The 16983-nt window shown below is 40.4% G+C and overlaps 1 protein-coding gene across 9 annotated transcripts in view; it reads right to left on the bottom strand.

Moving 5' to 3' along the window:
- LOC132404711 (LIM and calponin homology domains-containing protein 1-like) overlaps positions 1 to 16983 on the bottom strand; it is a 365397-nt gene that overhangs the window by 296447 nt on the left and 51967 nt on the right. Inside the window, exon 1 of one of the 9 annotated variants that reach the window (XM_059989093.1) lies at positions 811 to 880. The exons of the other annotated variants lie outside the window; for them this stretch is intronic. Coding sequence (XP_059845076.1) covers positions 811 to 843 — 33 coding nt within the window. The 5' untranslated portion in view covers positions 844 to 880. Of the gene's footprint in view, positions 1 to 810; positions 881 to 16983 lie in introns of those variants that run through there. 9 annotated transcript variants of the gene reach the window in all.

Here is a 16983-nt window from a genome sequence, read left to right as displayed (position 1 = left end):
TCAGCCACTGATTTAACTTTTGCTTCTTTTCATTTGTTCAATTGTATGGAAACTGTGTCATTAATCATTACATGTGATAATCTGATTGCCTTCAGAAAGACAATTAACAGAAGAACCTAAGTGAGATCAACTCTCACCCTTTATTGAACTGAAGTATATGACATCACGCGGACCGCGTCTATATTACATTACAATGGCATGGTGTTGACCTGAGAACAGGTACTTCTGCAGGAAGATGGAAGAGAGTGATGCTCTCTCACCATGTGTCATCCAACTTTGAAGGTAATTGGTAGATGCCCAGTGGTCGTTTACATCTCTCTGACTCTGCATGTCCTCTGAATCTCAGGTCAGTGGAGATACAGGGCAGGGGGGAGAGGCGGGTAGATAGATATTTTCCTTTAGCTAAGTATTTACCTAGGCTACATTTCAAAGACAAAATTTGACATTAGCTATGCAATGACCTTGTTGACATAATTTGCAAAGTTTGGTGGTGAAACCATACATTATGGTACTCATGTTATAGTTTCTTCTTGCTAACAATAGACCAGGGGAAGAGGAAAGTACAGTATTATTCAACTGAAGTACTTCCTGTTCCAAAAACGTTAAATTGAATGCACAATTTCAAAAATAGAAATTATAGGCAAAAATCAGGATATACCTGTTCACTTAATTTAGCAACATATAGGTCACCCTTGCAAATACAGCAATTTAAATTGGATTCCACCCAGTGATTCAGCTTATAAACACTAACTTTTAAATTTCTCCACATTACTGAACGTTAAATGTTGTTACATCATCAAAGATGCTCACCGCCAGGCCACGCTCTTTTCTTGCTGCTGCCATGATGTAGGAGTTACAAGAGCCTCAGGACTCGCACCACCAGGTTCAAGAACAGCTACTACCTCTCAACCATCAGGCTTTTGAACAAAAGAGGATAACTGCACTCATTCTTTTTCTGCTGTTGCCACAACTGATGATCTCACTTAAGGACTCTTTATCTTGTTATTTCATGCTCTTGTTATTTATTGCTATTTCCTTATATTTGCCCTTGGACAGTTTGTTGTTCAGTGATCCTGTTTACAGTTACTGTTCTACAGATTTGCTAAGTACGCCCACAGGGAAAAGAATCTCAGGATTGTATGTGGTGACATGTATATACTCTGATATAAATTTTACTTCAAAATTTGAACTTTTGAACATTAAGTTACACAAAAATAATCTGAAATAAAACCTAAATTAACAATTGTGAAATTATATTAAGCCTATAGTAACAGAGCCAGTAAAGGTTTCAAAATGCATAGAATGACCACACCTTATAGAATCTTGGTACCACCCCTGAGGAAAGGCAACAGCCCCATGAGAAGCCTTGCTTTGATCTAGAAATTAATAGTGTCCTTTACTATTTTGTTTCACCAAACTCAACATCACTCAACAGTCATAAATAGTTCTTGGCTTTGTTGTCCTGTTCCTAATGGAGAAGGTTCAGGTTGTAAATGAGACAATTGTTCCTTTACAGAAGGTGACTTCTATTTCTTCAAAGGAAAATCAAGTGAATCCTACAGTATCTAGAAGGAAAGATTATCGCCCAACCAACAGAACTGTGTGTGTGCTGCTTTGTGGAAGTCTTGATTTTCCAGCATGTTTTTAATGCAGGTTAAACTAATATAATTATATACTGACCCTGCAATTTCCTATCCCATGTCACAATTGTTAATTCTTCTGAATCAACATCATTACATACTGATTACAAACAAAGCACTGATTTTCAAAGCCAAATGAGGCACTTGAGAATAACACAGGAAAATGAACTCAAGATGGAAGAAATGTGCTTCATGAACTCCACAGTGTAACATTTGTTACAAAGAATAACCTGAGGCAACTGCAAAGCAATTTTTTATTCCTCCTGAAGCATTCATTGAGATCCTATATATTGCAAATTCAACAGGCAATCAGAATTCTCAACAGAATTAATTATCCAACAAAATGTTACTTTATCATACTTGTTAACACAATTGTTAAATAGTTCTTTCCTGCTTTCACATAATATCACTATTAAGTTGTTTAAAATAGATAGTTTAATTTCTATTTTCAAACAAAATACCAATACATGCGTATACATTAAACCCCAGAAATATAATTTTCATGCAGTCGAATGCCAATTGTTTATCTAAATACTAAACTCTATAAGTACTGTGAAGATTTCAAATGCAGTTTACCTTAGGAAACAGGAAAGAATGAAAAATAGTCCCTCAAGGGCCATTAATGTAGAACAAAAGTGACCTCATCTACATCAAGACTATTTGTGTAAGTATGACTGGGAGGAGAACCTGGGTTAGATCACAGCTGGACTACAATTCAGAGTTCTGTGATATGAGAGAGAGCCTGTGGTATGTCGAATTGTCGGCTGAACAATAACTTTTGTTGTACTGCAGATCATGGTCTGTATTGGGGGCTATGCTACTGCATGCTTGGTGGGTGGAGAGCACTGGTGCCTTTTTGCGGAAGTGAGTGGGGTTTGGGGGGCCGTTGCTTTGCTGCTGCTTGTGGGAAGGAGGGGAGCTGGGGGGCTTTGGGGTTCTAACAGTCAGATATCATTCATACTTTGGGGCACTCCTCTGCTTTTGTGGTTGTCTGTGAATAATAAGAATTTCAAGATGCCTTTTGCATACATTTCTCTGGTATTAAATGGAACTATTGAAAATAAACCTGCTTCTAATTCCCCTGTGTGCTTTCTCCAAACTCCAGAACAAAAGGGCATCCCCAGGGCAAGAGAGTAGAGAGGGTATTTTGTCTGTACAGATTATAGGAGAGAATGTAAGCGCAAAGAAATAATCCACACATCCTTATGCCTGTCAGCTAATCTGAGGAAATCTCTTGGAGGAGTCCAGTCCACATCACAGATTAGCAGACTAGACCCAGGAAAAACCCGAAGCATATTGTAGTCACTTAGATCATCGGATTTAAGTGCTGATGTCACCAAATTTCTCTATTTCCTTTTACTTAATAGCCTATATGATACAGGCCAAGAAAACTGTTCTGCACTGATAGAACGAATTTCCCTTTGGTTGTTAAAGAGACTGAGATTTCCAGAAGTGAATCAATATTGAAGGAGAATTAAAACTTTGGATTGTAGAGTTTGAACAGAATAGATAACTGTCTCGTGCTACATTACTCCAAGATACATTGCAAAAATAAGGTATCTGGGCACCACTGGGTCTTCAGATCTATTTACAAAAGGTAAGTTCTGTTGATGAGCAAGATTTCAGAGGCTTAGATAATGCTGAGTTTACCTACCTCTTTAAAAAGTTAAAGTAGAAAAAATATGGTTTCTCTAATTAAAAGAACAAGAAGATCTTCTGATGCTGGAGGTCCAAGCAACACACACAAAATGCAGGAAGGACTCAGCTGGCCAGGCAGTCTCCATTTCCACAGACACTGAGTTCATCCAGCATTCCTTTAGTCATCACCATCTAATGAAACCCTTTTTACAAAACAGAAGCATTGCATGGTATATTATTATTCTGAAAAATGTACTTGATAGCAGCAAGAATATGAAGGACTATTTCACTCAGGAGAGTGATTTTAAACTTTTCCATCTGTAGGATGATAGTTGTGGGCTGGGTTGGGGAGGTGAGGATAATTAAAATAGAATCTGTTTGTTTCCAAGCAACCTTGCATTTAACGGCACAATTGTTAGTGAATACAGGTAGGAGATACGCGTTTTAATGATGGCCAGTATCACGTGACATCAATTGTACCGCAGCAACTCTAAAATCCATGACAGAAAAAAAAACAGATAAAAAGTTTTAATATAGTAAATACACAAAACATATTCACATAAATTTCAATAGGGCTATTTTCTAAATTAATTCCAAGCACTATTAATGAAATGTTTATTTGAAGAACCCATAACTCTTTCAAGAAGTCAACTAAAATATTAATTTCTTCTTGTTTACCAAAACTCTTCTCTTCAATTTATAAATACATGTAAATAAATAGTTAGTCAAGTAAATATAGCATATCAATATTTAGACTAACGAACTTTACTGACATTATTTCTCAAAATAATGTTTTTTTAAAAAAACAGTGCAATGTTGTAATGCAACGCATCTCTGATTTCTATTTAGTACTAGGCAGAGACAATCATCAGAACATTTCCCAGGGTACAAGCCAAGGTTACATTTACCTGCCAGCTTCTCATATATAACACAATGCCTGCCTTGCCACAGTAGAGCTATTGTTTACCATAGTTCCTTCATCTTAGAGCAGAGGTAATCTGCCAGTGTCCATTATTTCACCTCAGAGCACCATTGTTAATATAATTACAAAAGATATCGAAGCTCTTATTAAGAAAAGGAGGGATGTACACACTGTGCATAAGCAATTGGAAACTAGTGAATTTCTTGATGACTACAAAAAGTGTAGGATGCACTTAAGACAGCTGTAGAGGGCAAAAACAGAGTACGAGAAGTATTTAGCAGGCAAAGTAAAGCAAAATCGCAAGAGATTCTGTATTAAGAACAAAAGGGAGGGATCAGGGCCCCTTAAAGGTCAGCATGGAAGCCTACGTGTGGAATCGAAGGAAATGTGAGTGATTTTTAATCGTTATTTCTCTTCAGATTTTACTGTGGAGAAAGTGATGGAAGTTAAGGAAGTGGAGGAAATCAGTGGTGTTATCGAAGACCACATACACTCATTGGCTACTTTGTTGGTATCTCCTGTATCTAATAAAGTGGTCACCAAGTATATTCCTGTATGTTCATGGACTTCTGCTGCTGTAGCCCATCCACTTCAAAGTCTCACATGTTGTGCATTCAGAGATGCTTTCTGCACACCACTGTTGTACCACGTGGGCATTTGAGTTATTTTTGCCTTGTTGTCAGCTTGAAACAGTCTGGCCATCTTCCTTTGACTGTTCTCATTAACAAAACATTTTTGACCACAAAAATGCCACTCACGAGCTGTGTTTTTTTGTATATGTTTTGCGCCATTCTCTGTAAACTCCAGAGAGTGTTGTACATGAAAATCCCAGGAGACCAGCGGTTTGAGATGCTCTAACCACTCCGCCTTGCACCAACAATCATTCTGATTTAACCCACTGGAGAAAAGTACTGGCAGAGATGAAGCAGCTTCTTTATTGGACAAACCAAGATATAGCAGGCATCACATGGAAACACTTTCGGTGAAAAGGCCTCGCTGACCCAACATGGGGCTCGATATTTTATGTGCTAAATCTCAAAGGACAATTCCATATTTGCAATGCATCCACAATGCTATATCTGAAACTACACACAAACTTCACGACTCCTAATTTGAACCCAGACCACAGACATCTAAATAAATTTTAATCAACATTGACTGGTCTGTGATTCATGGCGTTTTAGGAACCCATTGTTCATTTAAATTAAATCTACAATTTGCATTCAGATTTGAAGATTGGTGGCTGAGAGGTCATTAGCTAAAAGCACATGTGCTTAACCCAAAAATTGCTCCAGCACATTCGACATTCATAGTCACGAAGATCATATTGCTTCCCCCATTCTGATACTTGGTCTGAACAACTGAACCTCTTGTTCATGTCTGCATTCTTTTATTAAGTGGATGAATTAGCAGGGGAGGGGATGCTGAAAGCCTTAAAGATCATTAAGATGCAGAAATCCCCAGGCCTGATTGTACTTTTCTTGGAGCTTGTGGAACAAAAAGTTACAGAGGTCCATGGGAAGATTTGTGCTTCATCTCTGGCTACATGTGTTCAGGAGGACTGGAGCAAGTCTAATGCATCAATGTTTAAAACGGGGAGCAAAAACAAGCCTGGAAAGTACAGGTGAATAGGTGCTAGGTGAATTGCTGGAGAAAATTCTGAGGGACAGGATCAACCAACATTTGGGGAGACAGTCAAGACTACCTTGTGGATGGGAAGCCATGTCTGACAAATCTCCTTGACCCCCAAGGAGGTAACCAATAAGACAGATGAGGGTAGGGCAATGAATGTTGTCTATATGGACATAACTAAGGCCTTTATCAAGGCCCCTCATGGCAGGCGAGTCTGGAAGGTTAAACCCCATGGGATCCAGGGGAAAATAGCAGACTGGATTTATAATTGGCTCACAGACAGGAAGCAGAGTGTGATGGTCAAGGGTTGTTTCTCAGACTGTAAGCTTGTGTCTACAGATATGCAACACGGATCAATGCTGGAACCTTTGTTGCTTGCAATTTCTATAAATGATTTGGATGTGAATGTACAAGGCATGGTTAATAAGTTTACAGATGATACTAAAGTAGGTGATGTTGTAGATGGTGTACAAGGTTATAAAAATTGCAGGGCATCTTGATCATCTAGGTATGTGGCCTAAGGATTGGCAAATGGCTTTCAATCAATATGCATTGCAATTTGGGAGATTAAACCAAGGTATGACTTGTACAGAGACTGGTAGGGCCCTTTGGAGTATTATGGAATGGGGGACCGAGGAGTGCAGGTACATAGTTCACTGAAAGCAACAACACAGACAGATGGGGTGGTGAAGAAGGCATTTGGAATGCTAGCCTCCATCAACTGGAACATTGAGCATAGGAGTTTGGAAGTTCTACTACATTCAGGAGATGCTGTTGAGACTGCACTTGTGCATAGTTTTAATCGCCCTGTTACATGAAAGATGTTATTTGACTAGAATGAGTACAGAAAAGTTTTATCAGGGTGTTTTCTGCACCTGAAGTTACAAGCAGAAGTTGTATAGATTAGGACTTTATTTTCTGGAACGTTGGAGTTTGAGGGGTGACCAGATACAAGTACATAAAATCCTAAGGGACACGGATAAGACGAAGGCTCATAGTCTTTCTCCCTGAAAACTAGAGTGCACAGGCTTAAGATCAAAGGTGAGAGATTTGAAAGGATATAAGGAGCAGCAGCTACTTGGAAAGGGTGGTGTGTATTTGGAATGTGCTGCCAGAAACAGTGGTTGAGGTGAGCATATTAGTACATTTGAAAGCTATCTGGGTAAGTACATGAACAGGAGAGGTTTAGAGGACTATGGACCACACAGGTGGGACTATTTTACTGGGCAATACAGTGGGCATGGATACTTGGGTCGAAGGACTGGTTTCTCTGCTGTATGACTCTAGTATAGTAACATAACCATGAAACAGAAAAACACTTGCGTTCTTCTTTCTAATTAATCTTCCGGTAATAAAATCTTCTGCTATTAAGAAACTTCTACTATCAAAGCTGCACAGCTCTACCATGTCAATAATTAGCAGCATGAATTCCTGATTCAACTTCCGAAGGTCCAATAATGGGAGAAACACATGACACGCACAAAAAAATCCACTTATAATATACTTGGTGCATAACATGTTCTCAGGGTCCTAACAAATTGTAAACAGTTCTCACTTCACTCACATCAGCTAAACCAGTCAACTATATGACATCCTGTTACTCTCTCCCATTAAAACAATACAAGATTAAGTGGTGATGCTTTTATGAGCTAAATGAAATTGCACTATTTTGTTTTGCAGGCCCTTTATTATCTCAATGTTTAATAAATACTATAAATATTCCCATCCCATCTTGTTACCTACAGATCATTTATGTGGGATTAACGGTTCCTAAATTCATGACAGATGACTGTTTCTTCAAAGAAACTGGACTGGAACATATCATCTGAATTCCACTTTGGGATATAGTAAAATGTCTTGATACATTTTTTAAATTAAAATATTTGAGAGCCCTGGGCAAGTTTCAATGTCTTGTTTGCTTTCTTTAGTTTCCTCGCTCTTTCAATATCTTTCTTACTTTTTTTCAAGGGACTCCAGCTAAACACCATTTGTGACGGTGTTAGGTTCGCCGACTGAAATTCTAAACTTAAAGAACTTAAGAAACTATGGAATACAAATAGCCACAAGAAATCTCTCTAAAGGGAGATCATATTGTAACTATGCAAACTTCAAAGACTAGTTTACTTCCCTGCTTATGCTCCAGGATGAGTTTAGCTCCCAATACCCACTACTTGATTGGTGGATATCCTCTCCCTACCAAGAAGATACTTCCAGCTAGCAAAGTCGTTTGAACACAGTTTATTTATTTTCAGTGATACATGTTAAATCCAAACAAAGTTCGTAAAACACATTTAAAACTCCAAGGATTTTTATTTTTAAAAACACTTACAAATTACAAACCATTTCTAAAACACAAAGGATTTCCAAAACAAAGGTACAATTCCTATAAACTAAAAAGATATTCCAACAATGCAGATGAATGAATCATCCATCACAGAAATCGAAGCCAGGGGAATGGATTCTAGATAATCCTGTCTTTTGATCATTCTTCTTGATGTTCTTCAACCACTCCTAATAAGCCTGAACTGTTCCCTACATTTATACCCCTTTTCTACCACATGGATGACTTAACACATATATTATATTTCCTCACATACCCTTTTTACACAGTCTAAAAGCATCTTGGAGACATACAGTATATCTGAGCTTAATGTTCACAGTTCATAATTAATACTGTAAGCTAACTTCCTTGAATAACTCACCTATAAACACATCAGTTATGTGATATGCTAAATGATATTATCCATCTGGTCTGCAAGCTTCCTTGAACTAAGCAACTTAGAGTCAGCTTGTCTGTTTGAAACAAGCTAAGTGAAACAACCCGTTGTCTTATATGGCACTCTCAAGCAGCAATAAACCAGGTGCAGTGAGCAACAACTTACTTCTCACAGACAAAGTATCTGCTATATATGGAGCTTGTTTGCCCATCCAGTGAATACCAGCTTGGTCTTCTGCCCAGTGCCATCCACCTGCACCCAGACGGTAACCCTCCACAGCTGTCTTGTTTATGTACCTACCCAAACTTCTCTTACATGCTATGAATGAACTCACATCTACCAGTTCCACTGCCAGCTCAGTCCACATTCACATCACCCTTTGTGAAGAAGTTCCCTTTAGTTTCTCCTTAAATATTTCATCTTTCACTCTAAACTTGTGATCTCTCATTCTAATTCTATGCAACCCAAGTTCAAGTTTAATTGTCATTCAACTATACACATACAGCTAAATGAAACATCATTTCTCTGGGGTCAAGGTGCAAAACACAGTACATACAGTCATATACAGCGCACATAGTCATAATCCAGAATCACACACAGCACATATAGTTATATGATCCAATATTAGCACAAGTCCCTGAGTGGCATGGCCTTAAGATTGATGGTGCATGGATGTCCTGGAGCCATGTTTCTGCAAGTACAAGAACACAGCAGTTTCTCATCTTGCACTGGGTCAGCCACAAACAAAGGCAAACCAATTTGTTTTCTAAGGAGTGGAAAGCAACAGCGAGAGGGCAGCCTGCAGGGGGAGCTCCCGACCCAGCATGGATTCCAGCGCATTGCTATGCCTCCATTCTCTCCTACACTACCTCTGATGCCCCCTCCCCCGAGTGGCTGAAACAGGCGAACACTTGGCATGAGGGCCTGGTCTGCACAATAAAACAAGGCTAGGCAGCTCCTCTGCCGTCAATCTCACCAATGAACTAATGAACAGGACTTACGGTATTTTGTATGGACAATGTCTAACAGGATCACACAATTGCAAGAAAAATGTTTAAGACAAACACTTGCACTGTTTGTGGAACCAGAGAGGTTTCTGCAATAATTTTGTATAATGTTATATACCTCTATAATATGACCCTCATTCTCCTATGCTCCATTGGATAAAGTCCTAATCTATTCAACTTTTCCTTATAACTCAGGTCCTGGAGTCCTTTCAAAATCTTGCAAGTTTTCTCTGTACTCCTTCAAACTTATTGATACCTTTCCTTCAGGTAGGTGACCAGAACTGCGCACAATACTCCAAATGTGGTCTCACAAGCATATTCTACAACTTCAACATAACACCTAACTCCTGTCCACTCTATAGCACAGTGTAGTGTCTAATGGCCACACAATATGCACATGACTGATGCATAAAAATCTTTTCGGTGATGGTCTCCCGTCCCAATTAAGCAGCATTTTGTCCCAAGTAAACAAAGGGAATCCAGGCTATTTTTCTCAATTTGTTTTTGTTCTTTAAGGGTTGCCCAACTGGAATCCACTGTTCTTACATATCCTGTCCCTTATAATGCCTTCCAATAATTTACCCATGACTGGCTTCAGGTCCTCTAGCCTTTCTTAAACAATGATACATTAGCTATCCGTCTGTCCTCTGGCACTTCACCCATGGTTAAGGATGTTTTAAAAAGCTCTGCCAGGGCCCCTACAACTTCTGCACTGCCCTCCCGCAAGATTTATCCACCCTAATTCACCTCAAAACAAGTAATCCAGCTCTGGTCTATGACCTCACTACTCTTTTGCCACAGTTCTAGAGTTTCTGTTTCTGTCTCCTGAGTAATTACAGCTGCAAAAAGTTTATTTCAATATCTCCCCCTTCTCTTTCAGCTCCTTGCACAGATGACCATGCGATGTTGACTTGGACCATTTTTTTCCTTGTTCTCCCTTTGCTTTTCATATAGCTATAGAAGTGTAGGGTAATGTAATGGGTGACAGGTGACAAATATTGTTCATAATAGGAACTGTTCTACGTAATTCACAAACACTCATCGAGTTGTGTTCACTTTAAGAGACAGTGTCTGATGTAATGACATCGGAGTAAGGCGACTGCTTTTGGTTTGTTCATAATGGAAGTAAAGGGCTGTGGCTTTTGTTAAGCACATAAAATGATGTTTCATTCACAAATTCCTACACTGGTGACACCAACACTCTCGGATGACTCAACGCAGTCTTGTTGAAACTGCCGGAGTTTTGGTAGCAGCAGGTCACCGCGTGGTTTGCACAAGCGGAAACCCAGTTCACGTGGCGAGAAATCACCGCGGACAATACCAAATTTTACTATGTCGCAGCACTGCTAAGTAGTTCCACTGAAGCCAGAGCATTGAGTCTGCTAGACGACCCACCTGCACGTGATGAATATGTCACTCTGAAAACTCACCGACTATAGACTTTAGGACTGTGAGCAGCTCCTCTCCTTGCTGGGCCTGGGTGACGTTAGGCCTTCAGAACTAATGGACCTTGTGCTGCCTCTCCTGGGGAATCACCATCCTTGTTTTATTTTTAAAGAACTATTTATGCAACATATGCCTGATCAAGTTCGCACAGCCATCGCTAATACACCCACGAAGGGCCATTGGGAGATCGCTAAAATAGCTGATAGTCTACACTCAGCCAGATGCAGGGGCACCATTCCCCCTCCTTTCCCTTTCAGCCGATTCTCCAGTAGACACACACCCATTGCTTTGAACTAGACAAGGGCAGGTCTATGTTTTTACCACAAATGCCAAGTGCCGATGCCATGCAGCTTTGACCGTGCCAATGCATCTGGACATTGGTGAACACTGTGGGTTCCAGCTGCCAGGCACGACTGTTGTTCATTACGAAACCCTTTCAGGGTGACACATCCTGTGTGACGTGAGCACTTAAGTGAGTGTACTGCCAGCATCGTCCATTGATTATAAGGCAGAGAGTGATGGAGCCTCGCTGGAGGCTGCCAAATTCAGCGGGATCCAGACTTACGGGATATAACACGTGACACTCTGCTTCAGCGCACAATGCTACACATGGGAATTTGCCTTGGCTGAAGTTACTAGAACTCTGCTCGGAGCAGATTTCCTGTGCACCGAAGATCTTTAGTAGATCTTCAGGACTGTCTGATGAGGTTGTGTCATTACCCTGTATACCCAGTAAGTTCCCCACAACGACTATGTCTAGCGATGCACCACCACAGACAATACCAAATTTTACTATATCGCAGCACTGCTAAGTAGTTCCACTGAAGCCAGAGCATTGAGTCTGCTAGACGACCCACCTGCACGTGATGAATATGTCACTCTGAAAACTCACCGACTATAGACTTTTGGACTGTGAACAGCTCCTCTCCTTGCTGGGCCTGGGTGACGTTAGGCCTTCAGAACTAATGGACCATGTGCTGCCTCTCCTGGGGAATCACCATCCTTGTTTTATTTTTAAAGAACTATTTATGCACTATCCACTCACCTGCTGAGCAAATTCCTGAATCTCAGCAAACCCACATTTTCCACTACAGTCACAAAACACCACATTCCCACAACTAGCTCGTCGGTCCACACCCCTGCAAATAGACTGGTCTCAGAAAGCTGTCCGGTGCAAAGGCTGAGTTTGCTAACATGGCACAAGTTGGCAGGTTGAATAGCTGTTGGTCTAAGCCCCTCCAGACCGTCCCTAGGCCCAATGATGGTTGCTATCCATGCAGCAATTAGCACCGTCTTAACAAGATCACAACCTCCCTGATCATTACCCGGTCCCAGAAATTCTAGACTTTTGGGCACAATTAGGCAGCAAGATTAGTTTTTCTAAAGTGGACATCATTGGGGCTACCATCAGGTGCTTCTGTGCACTGAGGACATTCCCTAAAACTGTAATAAACCTATTTAGTCTTTTTAAGCGTCAGCACATCCCATTAGGGCCAAAAAATGAAGCACAGACTTTTCCAGAGACTAAAGAACTTTATGTTAAAAGACTTAGATTTTCCTTTAGTTTACCTGGATAACATATAGTATTTGTCGCCAGTGCATCCGAAACACTTATCCCATCTGCACACATTTTTCAAGCACTTAAGCTAAATGGGCTGATTATTAACCCTCCTGAAAGCCAGTCTGGGTTGTCTACTATTGACTTTCTTAGTCACCGCATCTCTGCAGAAGGTGCGACACCCTTGCCATCAAAAGTTGCCACTATTCTGGACTTTCCAATACCAAGCACTGCAAGAGTTTTTACTTATGGTGAATTTCCATCACTCTTACATCCCACAAGTTGCTGAACTTATGCTCCCCTTGTATAGTGGCCTTAAAGGTAGCATCCCTAATCATATGCTTGAGTGGTCAGCAGACATGACCACAGCACTTGACAACACCAAATGACCTCTTTCAAACATGGCCCCTCTAGCGCTCCCACTCCCCACTGTGCCTATAGCCAATACTACTGACTGTGCACCAGCTGTTGGTTGGAGGCAATGTGGCAGCCACTTGACATCTTCAGCTGGCAGCTTCTCAGTCTCTATCTGGCCATCCCCCAACTTTGCTTTCTACTGGTAGGTCACCATTTCACAACGTTCATTAACCATAAACCCCTCGTGCACACGATGGCCAAAGTGTCATATCCGCAATCTGCACAGCAGCAACGCCACCTGGCCTATGTTTCAGAATTCACGATTAACATACAGCACATCGAAGGGAAAAATAATGCATGGCTGCCACATCGATGCCATAAACACTGGGGTTGACTATGTTGACCAAGCTACCAACCCAGAGGCCCAGGACAGCAGTCACAAGCCCGTGGTTGGCTGACTTGAGTTCAGGGACACAGGAGCTTCTCTCCTGTGCAATGTCTCAATTGGTCGTCCTTGCCCCATAGTGTCTGAAAACTGGAAGCCTACTATTTTTAACTCCATTCACAGCCTCTTACATCCAGGCTTCACAGAAACTTTCTTTAGGAAAGACATGCGAGACTGGAGTCCATCCTGTGTTGTGTGTTGGGAGGCAAAAATTAACCACCATGTTTGGGAACCATAGGAATCAATGTGGACCTGGTTGGTTCTCTCCCCCTCTCCAAGTTCATGTCAAACTTCTGAGCCATAATGGCCCAGAACCTTGGTGTTAAATTGCATCATCCCATGGAGTATCTTGTGCAGTCCAATGGCCTCTGCAAACAGTTTCACTGTTCCTTAAAGGCTGCTCTGACGGAAGAGCATTGGCACAATTGTTTAACATGGATCCTGCTGGGCTCAGAATGGTTCTAAAAGAGGACCTGCAGTTCTCTGCAGCTGAGTTAGTATAAAGGCAGTCACCACAGGTGCCGGGTCATTTTATTCCAGGTGCCATGACCACCTGGTCAGTATTTCAGCAGCTTTGTGTCCTCCTCAGTCAACTCTTTTATACTTATTCCTATCTTCAAAATTGTCTGTTCCCCGAATTAAAATCTCAGCCTGAGGCCCAGATCTATTCTCTTCATAATTATCTTGAAACTAATGGAAGTATGATCACTAGATTCAAAGTGCTCCTGTTTCCACACTTCTGTCGCATGTCCTGTCTCATTCCCTAAGAAAAGATCCAGTATCACACTCTCTCTAGTTGGAACCTCTGATGTCGATTAATAATAATGATCATAATCATAAATAATTTATTGATCCCGAGTGGAAAATTCTTTCACTACAGCAGCAACATTTACAAACACACTTAGCAGTGTGCACAATAAACAAATAATAAAGTACAGAATATACATAATAATTTACCAATGTGCAATAATTCACAATAATGTGCAGTAATAATTTACAAAATAATAAAACAGAGACTATTGTACTATGATGCATCTTCTCCTGTCACACAGAGATTAACTGCTCTTTATGCTCATTACATTTAGTAAGAAAGATTTTCTGTAACGATCCTTGTGACAGCGGAGCTGAATGAATCTGCTCAAAAGGGCGCTCCGCTGTGTATTCAGTCGATCATGGAGAGGATGTGCCTGATCATCCATAATGGATAATAGTTTGTTTAGTGACCTCCTCTCCACCACTAACTCAAAAGACCGTGTTGTAGCCAAAGACAGATCCAGCCTTTTTGATGAGTATATTTAGTCTTTTGTCATCACCAGCACCGATGCTGCTCCCCCAGCATTAAACCACAAAGAAGACTGGACTCACTACAACAGACTGGCAAAAGATCTCCAGCATCCTACTGCACACATTGAAGATCTCAGCTTTCTTAGAAACAGAGACACTTCTTTCTCCCTTATTAGGGGGAGAGAGAGAGCCTGTGGTATGTCGAATACTGGGTTAACGAGCAGACGTTGGAGTAAGTCCGTGACTTTGCTGTGGCTTTGCTCATGCTTCAGTGCTCAGTGGGGGAAGGGGGATTGTTGCTGCTTATGCTCAGGAGGGAGGGGAGCTGGGGGTGGACATTGGGGTTTGAATATTTAACTGTCATTCATTCTTTGGGAGCATTCCTCTGTTTTTGTGGATGGTTGCGAAGAAAAAGCATTTCAGGATATATATTGTATACATTTCTCTGACATTAAATGTACCTTTGAAACCTCTGAAATAGAGTCTGCTCATCCCTTCTTGTAAACAGCTTTGGTGTTAAAGAATCTTTCTTGAACACATTGACAAACTTTATCTCACCCAGCCCTTTTACAGTATGGGAGTTCCAATCAATATATCAAATGTTAAAATCACTAACTTATATTTCCCTCAACTGTCTCCCATCTCTCTCCAAATTCCCTCCTCTAAATCTCACTGCCTACTGTGTAAGATAATCCCATTAACGTGGTCATCCATTTGTTATTCCTCAGTTCCAACCAAGTTTACTCAGTAGATGAGCTCTCCAGTCTGTTCTGTCTGAGCAATGCCATGACATTTTCCCTAACTAGTAATACCATCCTTCCCCATTTAATCCTTCTCACTCAATAAAGTCTAAAACAACTGAACCTCTGAGCACTAAGCTGTCCCCTCCTGCAACCAAGTTTCATAATTCCATGTGCTGATCCATGCCTAAGTTCATCTGCCTCGCCTGCAACACTCCTTGCATTGAAATAAATGCAACTTTAGAGCCACTACAGTCAACCTTTCAGTTTTCATCTTTCCGTGAATGCTTAACATTTATTTCCCCCACATAACAAGAGGGATAAAAGCCACCAAAGCTACTGAATGCACCTGCCATCTTCCTTAAGTTCTAATAAGCAGATGTTCAACAGGAAACTCTTTACTCAAGGGTTTTGATATTGATGGAAATACAAGGACAGGGACTTATCGCTAAAATAGTGACAGGCTCTAACTCTATTAAAAGAAAATTATCTATTCAGGAGGTACACATACCATATAAAATACATTTCAAAACTAAAAGAATGTCTCACTTAATAGGTGATGGTGCAGGTTGAGTACCCCTCCTCTCAAATTCCAAAAGCCAGAAACAAATTTTGAGTGCTGACATGACATCACACTTGGAAAATTCTACAAGACACTGTGATGATTTCCCAGGCAATGCACAGATTTCTGCACACCACAGACATTTCTGAGAAGTGATCTCATATATGTAAAGAATAGGAGGTAATGAAAATTAGAAAAACATTGCATAAAGCAAAAAATAAAGATCTCAATCATGTATTGTCAATGTTGGAGCGAACATATGCCGCTCACGAAACAAACAAAGGTATATTGTAATGAACTGAAAATTGAAAATAATGTTCAGCAGGTTGGTTGCAGAAATTTAAGAAAAGGCATAACATTAAATTTTTAAAGTGTCTACTGATCACAAAAATCTTCACCAGAACAAGTCTATGATGCTAATTCTTTTTATATCTTACGTGATGGCATTAAATGTTTAAAGCGTCGCTGATAACCATCTAACACCTGAACAATTCTACAATGTTTTTATACCACACACAAAACATATTAAAAATGTAAAATACAAGTACAATATACTGTAACCTTTTAATCAAAACATGACATTGTAGGTGGAGACTGAAAGCCTGTCGTTGTTTGTTGATGCTCAGCAGCTGATTCAGGCATTTCCCCGATGCTGCTGTGCTACTTTTGTTACCCTGCACACATCATAGTTTCATTATATTAATGGTATGTAAGAATTGTTACTGTTAAGAGCATATGGAAGCATAGAATCATAGAAAAGTACATCACAGAAACAGGCCCTTCAACCCACCTAGTCTATGCCAGACCATTTAAACTACCTAATCCCATCGAGACCATAGCCCTCCATATCCCTATCATCCATGTACCTAGCCAAACTTCTCTTAAACATTGAAATTGAGCTCGCATGCACCACTTCTGTTGACAACTTGTTTCACACACTCACAACCCTCTGAGTGAAGAAGTTTCCCCTCATGTTCCCCTTAAACATTTCACCCTTAACCCATGACCTCTAGTTGTAGTTCCACCCTACATCAG

This window comes from Hypanus sabinus, chromosome 14, assembly GCF_030144855.1.
Source record: "Hypanus sabinus isolate sHypSab1 chromosome 14, sHypSab1.hap1, whole genome shotgun sequence".
NCBI classification, from domain to species: domain Eukaryota; kingdom Metazoa; phylum Chordata; class Chondrichthyes; order Myliobatiformes; family Dasyatidae; genus Hypanus; species Hypanus sabinus.
The sequence above is the reverse complement of the archived record's forward strand: the minus strand, read 5'-3'. Positions and strand labels throughout refer to the sequence as shown.